Source organism: Mustela erminea, chromosome 1 (assembly GCF_009829155.1).
Source record: "Mustela erminea isolate mMusErm1 chromosome 1, mMusErm1.Pri, whole genome shotgun sequence".
NCBI classification, from domain to species: Eukaryota; Metazoa; Chordata; class Mammalia; order Carnivora; family Mustelidae; genus Mustela; species Mustela erminea.
The window spans coordinates 71,866,436-71,884,129 of NC_045614.1; the positions used below are offsets into that span (position 1 = coordinate 71,866,436).

The following is a 17,694-nucleotide window of genomic DNA, read 5'->3' on the forward strand; positions in this document are numbered from 1 at the left end:
CGGGGCACCTTAGTGGCTCAGTCATTAAGCTTCTGCCTTCGGCTCAGGTCATGATCCCAGGGTCGGGGGATCAAACCCTGCATCAGGCTCCCTGCTTACCCGGGAGTCAGCTTCTGCCTCTTCCACTGCCCCTGCTTGTGTTTTCTCTCTCTCTCTCTGCCAAATAAATAAAATCTTTTTTAAGAAATGTGTTTATATTATCTGAGTAATGTCAGTATTGTTCCCCTGTCATGGCACGTTTAAAGGATCTGCATGTTGGTATATTGGGATTAAAGTCAGAAGCCATTCCTGTTCTGTAATTTTTGTCCTTAATTATGAATTTTAGCCGTAAAAACACCATACTGATGCTTACACAAGCTAATGCTAAACATAAACCAGTTTCAGATTTAGTTTGAGAGTTATAGAGGAATGTGTATTCATTGGCACAGTGGTAGTTCCTTAAGAAGAAATCTTAGTACATATAAAAGGTAATATTATTGACAGTAATGACTGATTACCAAAGATTACTAAATCCCACTAAAGTATAAGTAGTGTTAACAGTATCCTGAGATCTTATTCATTCAAAGGCATCATCATTTTCTGAAGAGGCATCAGCAGAGCATGTTAATTTATTATAGGAGACAGTAAACCTCAGGCATATACTATTGGGAAATGGGGTTGCTATCATAATCCTTTTTTTTTAATCAGTTGGGGAGTCAGAGAATCTTCTCTTTCAGTCTTTTCCTTAAGTAACTAGTTTACATTTTTCTTTTCAGTGTGTTTTATAATCACAGTTCATGCCTGCTATCCTTTGAAAACAACTACTTAACCACACTGCTTGCTTGCTTGCTTTCTTCCTATCTTAGAGAGGGAGAAAGGTAAGAGAGAGAGCATGAGAAGGGGAAGGTCAGAGGAAGAAGCAAGACTCTCAGCTGAGCAGGGAGCCTAATGCAGGACCTGATCCCAGGACTCCAGGATCATGACCTGAGCTGAAGGCAGTTGCTTAACCACCTGAGCCACCCGGGCACCCTGTTTTTTATCTTAAAGACTATACATCAGAATATTTTCTGTTTTGATTTTCAAAAAAGTATCTGTTTTCTATAAAATGGCTATTGCAATTTAATTGAAAAACATATGTTGAAAACTCGTTTATCTTGCTAATGACCTTATTTAGTTCCAGCTGATATTTGCTGGAATGTGTCTTACAGTGTTCACTTTAAAACTTTTTTTATTCAATTTGGAGGGAATTAATACTAGTGCACTGGTTTGTAGGTAGAGATCTTTTTGTGTTTTCCTGATAGAAAACTTTGACCTTGCCTTTTGTTTCTGGACTCTTCAGATTGAACATTTGTAGGCATTTTAAATTAAGAAGACAGTCTCAACCAATGTCTGAATGTCCATAGCCTTTCTCATGTCTTGCAAGCCCAGTTGGTTTAATCTATTCTTTCTGTAGATTTTTAAGTTATTTTTCTGATTTTGGCAGTGTTTCCAGCCTTGCATCATGGTATTGAGACCAAAACAATGTGGTTTTGTTTTATTTTTTTCTTTACTCTTAACAACATAATGCTGTAAAGGACACAGAACCTCTGCTCTAAGCCCTGTCCTGTGAGACTGAGAAGTCAGTCAATAGAATCTTCTTTTCTTCACCTAGTTAGAGGCTAAGATATTAGAGGTGAGTGTGTTTTAAAAAATATCATTGTCTCAGGTGCCCGGGTGGCTCAGTGGATTAAGCGTCTGCTGGCTTAGGTCATAATCCCAGGGTGCTGGGATCAAGCCCTATACCAGGCTCCCTGCTTGGCTCCCTGTGCCACCCTCCTGCTTGTGCTCTCTTGCTCTCTCTGTCAAATAGAGAAATAAAATCTTTTAAAAATGAAATTAAAAAAACAAAAAACATCATTGTTTGATATCCCTCTTTGAATATTAGGCCTGGAAATGTAATCACATTTAACCGTTTTCAAATGTATTAAAGCACTAGAGGGTTCAAAACTTCTAATCATCTGTAAAGGAGAAACTAGAAACATTTGAAACTTTCATCAGCTTTCTTTTGGAGGCATTAAAGGTTTTGAAAAAAAGAAAACTTGATGTTGAAATCACTGTGGTTTTAAAAGGCTGAGGTTTTGATTGTTTAGATAACACCTTTTATCTAGGAAAGTAACCATCTTACAGGGATCCCAAATATCTAAATATGTTTGCAAAGTTAGATGATTTTGAACTTGATGCCAACTTAGCCAGCCATTTCCCAGGGGTTTATGAAGATTGATGAAAATACTTTTTTCATACTAGTAAAATATTTCCATGTAATTACAGAGGATTATATTACTGCTATTACATGCATTTTTTAAAATTCCAATTTCTTGGGGTGACTCAGTGGTTCATTCAGTTGGATGTCCGACTTTTGATTTGGGCTCAGGCTGTCATGGGTTGTGGGACTGGCCAGAGTTGGGCTCTCTGCCCAGTGGGGGAGTCTGCTTGAGATTCACTCCCTCGCCCTCTGCCCCTTCCCACCATGCATGTGCCTCCGTGAGTGCTCTCTCCCAAAATAAAGACAGTCTTTAAAATTCTGATTTCCTTTTCTTCATTCTTTTGGATACAAAGATCAGCTAGAACATTTTGAAATTGCTTTAAAATTTTGGCTCCATTGAAGCTATAGACAATGACATAAGAAAGTCTTGTATGATGCCATTATTTCACTTTTTATCCCTTAAGGATGTCTTTTATATAGTAGCTTTGTAGCTTTGTTTTCTCCTCAGAGGAACTGACTGACATGGCCAAGAATAAATTCAGTTCTTAGTGACAGAGAATAAATCAAATCAGTTTGTGTCTGTGCTGAAAGTGACTTATATTTGGTCCATAGTTAATTTTGATTTATTTATAAGTCCCTTTGAATAAATAAAAATGTTTATTCCTAATGGAAAAGATTCTTTAGATTAAAGTGAAAGGGGACACAGGAAAGTGATTGTAAATCAGAATATTATTTTTTACTTTGTTGAGAACCTTTCGTGAGGCCTGCAAAGTCAAAACTACTTTTATAATAATACAGTTTGCCTGTTGCGCTCTCATTCACAAGTCGAGTTTTCCAGAGATTACACAATAAGTAATGATGTCACCACTGTGACTGCTGATAGAACATGTGCTTTATATTCTTGTGTTTTAAAAATTTCTGAGTTTTAATTTATAATATAGTAAATAGCAATAGACATAACCCACATTGTAAAAGTGCAATCATTTTTTTTAAATCTTTTTTTTTTTTTTAAGATTTTATTTATTTATTTGACAGAGAGAAATCACAAGTAGATGGAGAGGCAGGCAGAGAGAGAGAGAGGGAAGCAGGCTCCCCGCTGAGCAGAGAGCCCGATGCGGGACTCGATCCCAGGACCCTGAGATCACGACCTGAGCTGAAGGCAGCGGCTTAACCCACTGAGCCACCCAGGCACCCAAAGTGCAATCATTTTTAAGAGTTGGAAGGAGTCCTGAGAACAGACGTTTGTGAAGCACTTTTCTGTGGCATAAATTTGTAGGCTTGCCCCTTATCATTTCCTGTGTGTTGTATGTTTTTTGTCTGTTTAGTGTGTTTTGGGTATTTTTTAGGAACCGTAAGCTATTCTCTTTATGCTCTCTCAGGGAATAGAAGGTGAGTTTTAGTTGTGGGTCGCAATTCAGGAGTTTGGCTCTAAATAGTTCTTGCATAAAGGTAGAAAGCTAGATACAGAGGACAGAAGAACTTTCCTCTAACAGCATGGGCCACAATGACTGTCTTGTGATAGGATGTGCTGTCGTCACTGGAGGGGCTCAGGCATAGATTAGACAACTATTGAGACTTATTTTAAAGCAAATTAATAGTGTTCTGGTAGGTAACTGTACTAAAAGGGATCTAATCATGTAAAGCCCCTTTACAGGACACTTAAAATCTTGCAGTTTTAGGGCTGAAACCACTTAGGCTGCCTGTGAATTCTGACACTAACAAATTGTGTGGAATTCTTGTTAGTTGGCATTGCTCAGTTAAATTTTTTCCAGTTAAGTCTTTTGAAAAATTAAATTACAAAAATGGGCCTTTCAGTTTGTTAATTCTATCTATTTCTCCCATATAAAATGTGGCATATTTAATCATCTTGCTTACCTTTCTTTAATGTGTTTTGTTTCAGTTGGTCGCATTATGTTTCAGCTCTTCTCAGACATATGTCCAAAAACATGCAAAAACTTCCTTTGCCTATGCTCAGGTAAATGAATTATTAAATTATTTCCAATGAGAAGTTGTGGCTTATAGTTTTATCTTGCTTCTCAGAGTAGATATTTTCTGTAAAAAGTGGCCGTAAAATGAATTTTTAGGGCATTAAAAATGCTATTTTCACTGATAAGAAATCAGGGAAGCATAAGGATAGAGACGACAAAGAAGTGGCCTCAGAAGTAAAAAAAGAAAGTACCTCTGTGTGTAACAAAGTCATCTGTAAACATTGTAGTTCATAAATTCTAAATTTCAGTGTTTTGAACAAATTTACCATTCCAGATTCACAAGACTTCTAGTATTAGAAGGTAGACAAAACATAATATGGCTGTTCTTCATTATATTTAATTGGATTTATATTTTTTAAAGTAGAAAAAAATAAAAACATGTATAATGTTATTTTAAAATAGCATTAAATTTTTAAATCCTTGCTTGGATACACTTAAATACATATATGCTTTGCACCAATTCCTTGATTGCCCTCTTTTACTGGAGTAATAACTATTTCTAATCCCTCTTTTCTCCTGTTGGCATGTAGAGTCTCTGCCACACAATTTAACATTTATATGCTGCTTGATATTTATTTTATTTTGTGTGTCATTTCCTCGTTGCCTCATACTTTGTATCTCTTACAGTGCCAACATGTATGGGAGGGACTTCACAAAGGACTAATTGGATGGTTCTTTCCTTGGAAAGATGTTTGTAGCTAAATTTCACTTCTTTTTTTTCCCCAGGAGAGAAAGGCCTTGGAAAAACAACTGGGAAGAAGTTATGTTACAAAGGTTCTACATTCCATCGTGTGGTTAAAAACTTCATGATTCAGGGTGGGGACTTCAGCGAAGGTAGTGCTAAAGTTATGCTTTTAATAACCATCCATCAGTTTCTTAAGCTATTATACTGTTATAAGTGTTGTGTCACAGTGTGATGTAAATACTAAGTGGTCACTGAGTAGATGTGTAGAGCAAGAATGTATGAAAAGCAAAATACTAAGCCATTTTATTTTTATATACTTTTAATAATAATAATATAAACAGTTGGTGAATTCCCTTACAATGAATGCCAAGTACTTGTGGATTATTTTTATTCTTCCTGAATTTTGTTGGTGTGATTACTTTTTGAAATAAATGGGTTATAGAGATAATTTTTAATAGTGTTTATTATAATAGGAGTGGTCTCTTTTTTGGACTTTTATTTTCAAGATGAGGTTAACTGAAGATTTGTAGAATTTATTATAACAGTCACAAGGTGTTAGCTTCTTCAGCAAATTGAAAGCATAAAAATAATTTAAATGTATTAATATATTTTTAATTTTCATTATAATTTAATGTAGCTCATTATTTGCAGGTAATGGAAAAGGTGGAGAATCAATTTATGGTGGATATTTTAAAGGTAAGGCTTAATATTTTATGGTCCTTTGTTTCAGTTCTGATATTAAAGCAAATTTGATCATGTACTTTTAATGAGGAGAGGTTTACTTATAGTTCACTTTTTGCATGAAACTAATGCTGCATGAAAATACTTTATTTGCATGAACTTGGGGATAAATTATATTGTAATATGTAACTTGTAATTGACAAGATTAATTAAGGCTAACTTTATGGTTAAACATGACTTTCAGCATGGAGGTTAGGCAACTATATACATGAAAACTCCTATCTTCCTGCCTAAAACTGTCAACATATTCTTTTGTTTATAGAGAATGTGGTCTTTTGCAAAATGAAAAGGTAAGAGAACAAAGCTCAGTAACACAAACTCCAATTCTGTTCCCTTGCACCCTTCCTAATAAATTTATGGAGAGCCTGGGTTAGGTTGTGGCTGGATTTCTTTAATTGCTTGAAGACTTGGAAAATTCTGTATACTGTTTCATACATGCATCTGTATCTTTTTTCTTTTCGCAATGGGTTATTAGTTCTACATCAGGGAAAAAAATTCTAGTTGTATTTTTCCCCCCTAAACCAAACAATTTCTTTTAATAAAAGTTGGCATTTCCTACTTTCTCAAAGGTTTGTATGTTTTCTTTTGTATACTAGAACTATATGATTGTGTTTTATTCCTACAGTAGTAATATTTGCATTAAGTCTAACTATTGCACTTGCCCCAAAAAGCCTTAGAAAAGTCAGTTGCAGAGATTTAAAATGGGATCCAATCTTACTTTTAATGCCATGATAGCTTCAGTGTTATAATAGTCTTTTATATTTCTTTTGGGGGAAAATGGATTACTACTCTTTTTCAGAAGCCTGTTCCCAAGGTAATCATTTTTTAAAGTTTTCTATGTTTCTGTTTGTTCTAAAGAAAAATTTGTTTGTATGAATGTTACAAGGAAATTAGTTTTGAAGATATTTCTGCTGGAATTAAAATCATCTTTGAGTGATCTTTGTAACAGTTTTTCCTTTGAACCAGTAAGAAGTAGGTTCATTAGCTGGTTCTATACGCTTATAGCAATTGGAAGCTAATGTTGTAGGCCACTTTAATGTGGTGGTTCCCTGTGGCAGATACTTGTGTATCTTAAAATTATATTTTGCCCTTTAAGTTTTTGTTTTTATGGGACTTTCCTCCTTAGATAATTTTTGATCCTATCTATTAGGAGTCTGTATACTTGATTTAATTTACATACAACCTTAAACTTAATTCATGTAACTTTTAATTTTTTGCTCTCATAGTCTAGCTTCAATACAGTTGAATAATAAGTTTACCATATAGAAATTAGGCACATAAGATTATTAAACTTCTCCCATATATAGTGTGTTAAGCAAGATAATTGGAAAGTTGAAGAAAATGAGCTTTACTGGAGAGATTTTTCTAAAATCTCTTTACTGGTTTTCTCTGAAAGTTAATAGTTTACATTATCATTTAGCAAAAGTATGTTACTATTAAAAGTGACTGTTCTAAGGCTGTTTGTATAAAACATTAAATGTATATTCTTTTCCTCAAGGCTTTAAGTAGTATTTTTGATCTTTTTATGCTTTTGTATTTGATTAGTTAAAAAAATTTTTTTCTAAATATTCAGACAAGTATCTATACTGACCAGAAGAGGAATTTCATCCTTTGTTTTCTATTTATTACTGTGAACATTAATTACACTTTAAAAGTGTCTTATAATTGGAGACTGACAAATTTGTGTTTTCTTCAAACAGATGAAAACTTTATTCTCAAACATGACAGAGCGTTCCTTTTGTCAATGGCAAATCGAGGGAAACATACCAATGGTTCCCAGTTTTTCATGTGAGTAGGCATAATTCAGAGATGAGCTTTTCTTAAACAGAGAAGCGCTGTTCATGAGAAAGATGGTATAGTTAAACCAAGTTTAAATGCTAGAATTCTGTCAAATTGGACTTTGTTATTAATTTCTAACATTGCAGAAACTGGTCAGCTCTAACAGCCGCCTCAGCATTCAGCATATATCCCCCATTTGAAGGATGGTACTTAAAAGATGTAACTTGAAGATGAATCTTAATTTCAAAGTATGTTGTCATCTTAAGAAAAGAAATTGGCTTTGACTTAAGAAGTTTGGAGGGTCAATTTACCAAAACTAGATTGGAACATTAACTGTTGATCAGCATTTAAAAATTGTTCATAGACTAGGACTAGATGTGCCCTTGGCCTGGAGAACACTTGTTTTGAGTAAACCATGGTGTGGTTGTTTTTTCTCTTATTGTTGTTCTTTGAGCTAATTTGAGAGAGGTACCATTATTTTCTGATACTGTACAGAGATAAGTAACTTTATTGTTGCATCAGCATTGTAAAAAAAACTTAAATCTTTTGTGATTTCTATGGTTAATTGAATTAACCCAGTATTGCTATCATTTCCACCAAAGTTTATGAGATTATTACTCAGGAAACTTCAGAATGCTGTATTTGCTTTTTAAAAAAAACAAGCACCTTTTCATGTATATACAGGCACAACCAAAACCTTACTTGGCATACTTTTAGTTACATTCTTTTTTTTTTTTTTTTTTTTTTTAAAGATTTTACTTATCTATTTGACACAGAGAGATCACAGGTAGGCACAGAGGCAGGCAGAGAGGCAGGGGGAAGCAGGATCCCTGCTCAGCAGCGAGCCTGATCCGAGGATTGATCCCAGATGACCTGAGCTGAAGGCAGAGGCTTAATAACCCTCTGAGCCACCCAGGTTCCCCTTTTTAGTTACATTCTTATCTAAAGCTACTGTAAAACCAATTTTTATTATAATCCCAGGATTTAAAATAGGAAAGATAATTGGCTAGCATGAAGATTTAATGCTTTTGATTGGAAGTAAATCTCCATAGTTGTACTGTATATGTTGGAGAAATATTTTATTCATGGTTTTCCAGAAAAAGTTCTTGTCATCTTTCTGAATGGACAAATATGAATGGCGCTTCCCTGTCGTTAATGGAGTAAATTATTCATGCAAAATAAATCTCACATTTTAAATTTGTCTGCAAAATAGATTTCCAACATGATCTGATAAAGTTCAGATAAGGGGCATTCTGTTCATAAGAATGTCCTAAAAATGGAAAGCTGATGGAAGATGACAGTGCCTGGAGCTGTGTAGGAAAAAAGGAAAGACCAAAAACATTTGTTCCTGGATCATGTTTTGATCCCATAGAGCAGTAATTATTAATACTTCTCTACTAGAGTATTTTTTTCTTTCCTTAACCTTTTTAAAGGCCAAAAAAAAAAAAAAATAGTGGGAGATGTTTTGAAAAACTTTTTTTATAGTAATTTAATATAAAGCTATTTACTCTTTGAAGTTTCCCATTTCCATTTTTAAGCTTATCTGAACTGTGAACATGATAAACTAATGAAATTCATTGGTCAAGAAGCTACCATCTGAGGGCTCTAAAGTTTCTTTTAGATTTCCTTTTTTTAAATACGAGTACATTGAATTTATCAGGTAGCAGCAGCTTCTTTCCATTGTTACGTACCAGTTAGCTTGTTTAATCAAATGTTAAGAGTAAAATCCAGTGCAGGTACATACATTAATTAATATCCAGTGTATGATGAAATTCTCCCTTCAGAAAATTTATTTTGTTTCTATGTTATTTAGTACTTGCCTAAGTCTTTTGTAGAAATGCTTAGTATCAAACAAAATTGCGGCCATTGCTATTTCTACATAGTTTAATTTTACTCTGGACTGCTGTTCCTGGCAAGGAGTGCCAAATGAAAATTTTAGCATCTGTGAATTAGGATTAAAAGTTTTAAGCTTGTTTTCAACTGTAGATGGCACTAAAATCACTGTGAACTTGTGTTGAAATAAAATTTTCTACTTTTAGTTTGAAATTTACTTCTAGAAATGAGTTTGTAGTTAAAAATCTTAAAAGTAATAGTGTTTTCGTACATACAAAAAAAATCCTTTTTTTTTCTCTTATTTTTTAAAAGAGCTTTTTGTAGCATGTCCTTTTTTTAATGCTACCTCAAAGTACTGGTTCCCCACGGTTGAAGGATAAAATAAAGCTAACAATCACCTTTCTAAACAAAATACTTCCTTGCTTTTTTTTTTTTTTTAAGATTTTATTTATTTATTTGACAGACAGAGATCACAGGTAGGCAAAGAGGCAAGCAGAGAGAGAGGAAGGGAAGCAGGCTCCCTGCCGAGCAGAGAGCCCAATGTGGGGCTCGATCCCTGGACCCTGGGATCACGACCTGAGCCAAAGGCGGAGGCTTTAAACCACTGAGCCACCCAGGCGCCCCACTTCCTTGCTTTTATAATAAGGGAAAATGGAAATGATGATGGCCCATAAAAAGAAAGTCTTTGAAAATCTCTGTCTTGCAAGCCCAGCTCATTTTGGAGCTGAAGTAGTGAAAAAGTATAATGTAGTGTCTCCAGGTTTTGTCTGTCATCCCAGCTAAGCATTCTAAAAGCTGGGGCCTACAAGGGCCGCCAAAGGGTGGTGGTGCACTTCCCCTCTCACCACAGCTCTTGCTGGGGTGCCTCAAACATCTCTTCTGCATTCCAGACAGGAAAGGGTAGTGTGAGAATGGGTGGTAAAACACCAACAACTGCCTTTATATTTCTAGTTTTATAGGCTTAACAAGGACTTTTAATACAACCTTGGCAAAATCATATTTGTATTTCATATTCTAAATAAACTACCTTGTAATTCCTAAGGAGGAAATTTGATGTCATAGTATATATCAAAATATTCCTCAAAGATTCTTGTGCTTCATTCAGTAACTAATGAAGTAATGTCTTCATTACTGACACATTTAAAACCTCCCCTTCTTAAGGCATGCATCATTTTTATTAAATGTAATTGTGCATATATTGCTTTCTTTGGTTGAAACAATTTATGTATATGGTAAAAACCAGATTTGCTTCTATAAAGCTATTCATGATTTCTGCAGTAACTGCTTTTATCTGCTATTTTAATCATGATGATTTTGCTTGGGGGGGGCCTACTATTTTTTTTGAAATAGTACTGCTCAAGAAACGTGGAGGTAGTGATAGACGGCACTGTCCCCATATATAACTGAGGAAATAATGGTTTGTTCATGTTGAGGTATTTCTGAAAGAATTGAAAGACCTGGAACCAAAGTAGTAACCAAGTTAACTTGGTATTTAGTCATTTTGTTCCTTTTATTATTTGTTGAAACCAAACACTAGGAAGAAACTGTAATAAAAGCTATAGAATTATGAGGTCTTAGAGTGGAAAAGGATTTCAAGATCATCTTGTCCAACCTTTTCCTTGTATAAATAATGCTAGGATAAAATGACACCTGAAAACATTTTTCTTTTCCTTTGGCTGTTAGTAATGACATTGTGTTAATTCTGTAATTTTCATTGTTTTTCTATACATTCATTGAAAAGATGAAGAAGGTATTGCATGAAGGAGTCATTAAAATGACTAGGTGGTTTATAGCTTTGTATAAATAACTATCACTTGGGTTAGAGCTACTGTTCTGGCTATCAGGAGACCTTGGTTCTAGTTCTTTTGGCTATTTACCTTGAGTTAGTTTTGTCTTTCCTTTTTGGCTTATGAATTATCTATCCCATTCTTAAAGTAAACATTTGGATATGAAAATGTGGACATAAAAGGAAGAAGGTGTTTTGTAGGTTGATCCTCAGTTTCTGAATATGTGGAATGATTTGTGTGCAAACATCATTTTGCTTAAAGGAAAATAGTTGTAATTGTCTAATTTCCATCAGTCTGAAAGGTGCTGCAAAGAAGCTTCAGGCTCATTTGCCTAAATTAGGCAGCAGTCTTCATCAGCTGCAAACAGAACATTGATGTGGTGGTTACATTTGTCTTCCTTCACTTGGTCTGTGCAACCTTATGTACAGCCATGGAGTAGAAAGACCTGCAGAGCTTTGGTGAACAGTCTCTGTTTGTTGGCCACTGTCAGTGGTCATGATAATCATAAAAATTTAAGAAAACAAAATAATGCAGAAAAGTCAAACTTTAAGCAAAAAGTGTTAACAGGTATAAATAGGATTATAGGAGGAAAATATAAAGTAGTTCCAGGATATGTTCTAACCAGACTTGGGAATGGCTGCTTTCCTGAGTGGGAGAGAAGTGCTGATTGTTTCAGAGCAGAGCAAGGGGAGGTGAAGAGTGGCTTTGGGTTAAGGGGTTTATAAAGCTATGTTGCGATTTGGGGTAGCAAAAGTAAACTTGGGCAGAAATGCTTTTTCCTTCCACATACTCATGAATCTGTATGAGAATAAATGCTAGTAAGTGTCAGTAACCTGGGAGGTTCTAGTTTTTCCTTCTTTTGGCCAGCGGTGGGTGTGGGGGGGTAGTATCTATATGTGTACATTGCAAGATTTTTCATCAACAAGATGTTGGTGAAACTTAACCATAAACCAAATTCTCTGAGTTTCAAGTGTCATCTGTAACATCCAGTCTTAAAATCACTTAGTGTTTTGTGACATATGTATTAGCAACCTGGAAGGAGTTTTGTATCTAGTAGTGTTTGATGTGTATTACATATTATGTTAACATTAGTGCTGAATTTTTGGTGACTTTTGGAACATACAGGGAGAGCTCTGTAACATGGCTTCGTTAGTTTCCATGGCCCTTACACAAGCTGTGTGTCTCTATATCATTTGGTGCCTCTTCATGGTGATGTGTAGTGTCAGGAGTTAAAGGAAAAAATTGCATGTTCAAAGCTACATTAGACAGAAATCGGTTATCTTTACGTTCATACTATTTTACACCTGGAGTCACTTTTTTTTTTTTTTACAACATTCTTTGAAAACACTATATTATTTGAAATGTTGTATTCTTTTTGGCAGTAATTCATGTATCAATCCTTTATAAGAAATTAAAGCTTGTTTTTAAGTATTTCAAGATTCAATAGTCTGAAACCTTTGTAAAGAATTTTATCCACTATATATGACATGGATTTTGGTCTGACTATAACAGATATGTTTAAAGTATAATAAAGTTGTTTAGATTGTGTATTTTTTTTTTAAATTTTTTTACAATGAGGAAAATCAGAGATTAGGCAAGTATCGTGGCCAAAATTTGACAGAATACTTCTATACTTTCATCTCTCTTGCCTTTTTATCCTTTGAGAAGATCCTTAAAATTCTAGTTATGCATTATTATTATTATTTTCGGGGACTTAACAACTACAGAAGTGTTGAACAGAAACTATAGTCCAAACTTTGCTCACTTATTCCTCATAGTGGTCTGTTGTGTTTGATGAAAAGATTTCAAATGTAGAAACATGAAAGATTTTTAACTATTTGAAGTGAATTACTAAAAAAAGAAGAGAAAGTTCCCTGAAATGTTGTTTTGAATTATCTTAACTCTGTCCTTTTCATTGAAATTTTTGCTTTCCATTGGTAGTAACTCCTCCTGGGAATTCAGATTTTTATATTCATGTATGTACTTGGGATACATTACTCTCTTGTTGAGAAAGATGCTTGTTGACTTAGCTAGTTTGTAGGATTTGCAAAGCGAAATATACTGTTTGGTTCCTCACACTCTAGTGTTAACAGTATTAAGGCTCTGAGCAGATTCCCATTTTTACCACAGTGTTTTTCTTAAGCATAGTTCGTCTCTACATACATATCCTATGTGAAAGAAAATTTAGAGCCCTCCATTTTAAAAAAAGCTTTCTTGCTTTGCATAAAACTTGAAAATATTTAATTTCAAAGTTATATTGATATTAAAACATAGATTCAGTCTTGTCTTAAAAGTGTATTACAATTTATTTCTTGCCATTTTTGTGTAAAATTTACAGAAAGAGTGTTACATCGTGCGCTCCAAAGGTAATGTCTCATTACTCTAAGGCTTTCTTTTTCTTTCTTTGCTTTTATCTCTTTAATCCTATTGTTATGTGCATTGAACCATTTTAAGCAAAACTTTCTGTTTGATTTATGGCAGCAGTACATAAACAAGTGTGTTTTATTGTTTGTAGTTAAATTGTTCATAGTTAATCCTGGGAAGTATATTTTCATTTCAGTGGCTTGTTGCCACCATGTTTCCACACTTCTTCTGGGGGAGGGCAGGGAAGAGGGTGTATGGTATATAATGGTGTAGATTTCATTTCAGTACAGAACTATTAATTTTTGTATAAGGCCAAAAGCTTCTTTGGTAATGGTATAATAATGTAGATTGTTTTTTGGAGTAACAGTGACACTTTTCAATTTCTAGGATTTACAAACTTTAAATGAATCCTTATGCATGTATTTTTAAAGTTCATTCAGGGGCGGAGGAAACTGGAAAATCAGTGTCTAAGTGACAGGAGAAAATGGAAATGTGAAAATATTGAAAGCTTTTATGATTTGAAATGTTTTATGGTTCTTTCTCCTTCAGGCATGTTTTCATAAGCCTGTATAAATTTACATATTGATGGTAGTCTTTGGCCTTAAGGTCTGAACTTACTTGAGTGTCAGCCCTGCATGGGTCTTTAAAACTGCATAGTTTTGAAAGATCAGTGCAATTAAGATTTGGTGGGATGGGATCTCTTTGTCCGGTTGAGTAGGACTGAATAGCTTGGACCAGGAATATCATTTCTCTCTGCTCATTTGGCAGTGTCCTCTCTTTATCCATGTCTGGTGTCAGCCTAGGGCCAGTATGCCTGCTTTACACTGTTACTTCGGCTCCTAGAATGTAGGCTGAGAACCCCGAGGGGCTTCTTTGTTAAGACACTTCCAGTATTCCTTTTTTTTTTTAAGATTATTTATTTATTTATTTATTTAACAGAGAGATCACAAGTAGGCAGAGAGGGAGGCAGAAGCAGGCTCCCTGCTGAGCAGAGAGCCCCATGCAGGGCTCAGTCCCAGGACTCTGAGAACAGGACCCAAGCCGAAGGCAGAGGCTTAACTCTCTGAGCCACCCAGGTGCCCCTACTTTCAGTATTCTTAATATGCAATCCAGCCCGATATAAGTGCACATTTGTATGTCTGCCTCCTGAATTGCGGATGCGAGTGATGGATTTAATTATTCATACCACTCCAGGCACAGCAGGCCCCCTGAAGTTTGTCCCTGAAATTATTGTTGTCTTCATTTGTTTTCCCCACTGTTGCAGTAAAAGACCCAAGTTTTTTTGTCTTCAGTTGTCATTCGAATTCAAAACAAAACTGGAATCTGTCATAAAGGTAGCGATTCCATCTCAGACTGAGTCTCAAGTGGTACGTTGCTACCTCACTGCATTAACTAGAGTGTTTTCATCTTCCTATTTGCTCCAGAGTTTTGCCATAAGGTGGTTTTTACAGGACTCCTTGGTTAGCCGCTGTGGCAAATTGAATTGGGTTCTGTGTGTTTTAGAAAAATCTGTGGGCTTTTCCTCCAAAAATCTGAGAGTTGTGAGAAAAAGCAACAAGGAAGAAGGAGGAATATGCCTTAATCAATAAACCACTCCTTGTTTTCACTGCTACATATTTGAAATCTGTCCCTTAATATTGTAGGACGTTTACCTTTACCGATTTTACCTCTTAGACCTTTCATACAGTGGAATCACTGTCTAGCATATGTACTAATTTCTTCCTATCATAAGTATGCTTTGGTAAAGTTTTCTATATATGGGAAGTACATTTCCATCTTAAAGTTATTATACAGAGTAGTTTCTGGAAGCTAGTTTAATTATTTAAGCATTAGTTCCTTTCCTCACCTGCTTGCCAGACTTTTTTTTTCTTTTCTTCTGCCTGTTTTTTTCTCATTTTTACTATTTTATTGGCTTGAATTACAACTTCTCAGTCTTCTAAGGAGAATTTGAGACTTTGTGGTTTTAAAACTCAAGATCGCTTTTAAAATTCTGGAACTTCTTAAATTGACGTTTTTTAAAATAAAATTTCTGTACTGCTTTTACACAACTGAATATTTTTAACGTAAGTACAAATGCTACCATTCCTTGTAGAATAATGATTTTTAACATTGTTGTGAAGATTAAAATTGTGTTTTGTTGAATTACATGTCTTAGAATTGCCTTAAAATGAATATAAAAATTGATATGGGATCTCCTAGCACAATTGACTGCTTTAAACATGGCCTGATAATCCAGTGTCCTTTCTCAAATTCTGCTATAAGATTTTTGTGGATATACTTCTGAGTCTAGTTATCTGCTTTTGAATTTTTTCACTGCAATTCACATAGTATGAAGATTTGTGAAAATGCTATGGGAAACAACCAGTTTTGGTTCAAAATGTTTTAACCAAATGTATCCTGTAGGCTTCTTAAAAGTGACTATCTGCCAGTTGGTGATTGTAGAAGAAGCAGGTTGGGCATTTTTGGGCCAGAGAAATGCAGTGTCTGTAAGGTTATCTCTCATTACTTACTTGCTGTTAGAAGTGTTGACAAAGGGAAGGTTCGCTCCCTAGTGCCTTTCCAGGGTCGCTCTGAGTGGCAGAGCTTCACCTTAGGTGGGAGTGGCAGGAAGTTCTGAAAACAGGACTTCTGTGGCCTACCTCCATCTGCCTACCTAAAAGATGCAGACTGACTCAGTATGAGAAATAACAAATAGGAGAACTCATTTAAATGCGGGGTGCAGGTATCAATCACGCTTTTCTTTCCTTAGGGCAAACAATAGTGCTTTTTATTCTAGTTATTTTGATAAATTTTGAGTTTGTTTTGGATTCGGGAATAACTTTAATTTTAATGTATTTTTATGCTCTCTATTTCCAAGTTGTTTCATACATGTATATAAGAGTAGTCTTCATATTGGAGAAATAAATACGACTTTGTAATTTGTTATAATCTTGAGTGATTTTTTTTACCAGTAAAATGGCTACTATTGCTGTTTGAAAGGTTTTTCAGTTTGAAGTTTACCACATTTAACTTTTTCCCTATCTTTTTATCTTTACCTTTTTGTTCTCTACATGCTGTGCTTTAAACCCTTCTGCTCTGTTCACCTGAAATCCTGGTTTTTGCCATCTTCTTTGTGTTGATGTTTATTACACAGTACCACAAAACCTGCTCCACACCTGGATGGGTAAGAGTGACATTTCACTACCTTGGGGAGTTGTTTGGGTGGCCAGTGCAATACAGTTTGAATCATGGATAAACCACAAGGGGGCGCTCTTGATCTCGGTTAATCTCAAAGCCAAGCCCCTCCTTAAGGATCCCAGTTTAGTCAGTCTTGAGACCTCATAGCTATTGTGTCACTGAGTGGGGTCTTTATCTGGGTTTATGGATAGACCTCCTAGTCATGAATTTAGTGACCCTGTAGCAATAGTTTGAGTATCAAGGGCAGTCTGTTCTCAGACTCTACCATAAAGTAGGTAAAGGATATTGTTTTAGGCAGAAAACTGAGTCCCAATTTGAGTAATTTTTGTTGTTTGTTCCTTTTATGAAGCACATTTCAAGTTCAACTTACCTTCCAGTTGTTTCATTCATCAAACACTTTATTTTATATTGAGGTCTGTAGACCAGTCATTTATAACAGTTGTGAATACTGCTTATGGCTTGTCAGCAAACCAGTTCTTTCTCGAATTTGTATTATAACAGGGTTCATGTCGTCTTTGGATTAGTTATTTCTGGTTTTGAAGTAATTGAACAGATTGAAAATCTGAAAACAGATGCTGCAAGCAGACCTTATGCAGATGTGCGAGTTATTGATTGTGGGGTGCTTGCCACAAAATCAACAAAAGATGGTAAGGGTTTGGGGGTAGTGGGGGGAGCTAGGATATCAGTAAAACGTGTTGAAGACTATAACTTAAACATACCTCTTGGATTTTGGTAGTGGAGGAAACTATACAAGTTGTATAGCAATAGCCTGATGCTTCTGTGTCATACCTTCTACCCAGCCATGCACAAATCTTACCAAATCTCCCTTTTTTTTACTTCCCTCTGCTGTCAGCCTTGTTCCAGACCTGGATGATTGCAGTAGCCTCATACCTGCTCGCTTACCTCTGTTCTTTTCTATAATCTTTTCTTAGCAGTAGTAAATTCCTACTGGTCTTCTTGCTTGTACTCTTGATCTTCTGCAACCAGAGTGATCTTCTCCAGGGGCGCCCTTCTCAGTCAGCCAAAGCTAACGGCTTTACTTGGTCTGTAAGGCAGTCTGCTCTCTGCAGTTTTCTTTCACCTCTTCCCCCTCATTCATTGTCTTCCCAGCCATGTTGA

General features: G+C 35.3%; 1 protein-coding gene across 7 annotated transcripts in view; it reads left to right on the forward strand.

Moving 5' to 3' along the window:
* The window catches only part of NKTR (natural killer cell triggering receptor), a 57,513-nt gene that overhangs the window by 21,460 nt on the left and 18,359 nt on the right, over positions 1-17,694 (forward strand). The window contains exons 3-9 of one of the 7 annotated variants that reach the window (XM_032316278.1): positions 4,122-4,196; positions 4,936-5,043; positions 5,546-5,590; positions 7,336-7,423; positions 13,373-13,400; positions 16,532-16,561; positions 17,077-17,131. In XM_032316278.1, the coding sequence (XP_032172169.1) occupies positions 4,122-4,196; positions 4,936-5,043; positions 5,546-5,590; positions 7,336-7,423; positions 13,373-13,400; positions 16,532-16,561; positions 17,077-17,115 (413 nt within the window). In that variant the 3' untranslated portion in view covers positions 17,116-17,131. Of the gene's footprint in view, positions 1-4,121; positions 4,197-4,935; positions 5,044-5,540; positions 5,591-5,897; positions 6,404-7,335; positions 7,424-7,560; positions 8,166-13,363; positions 13,401-16,531; positions 16,562-17,076; positions 17,223-17,694 lie in introns of those variants that run through there. The other 6 variants (XM_032316064.1, XM_032316363.1, XM_032316443.1 and 3 more) reach the window with 6 other exon arrangements.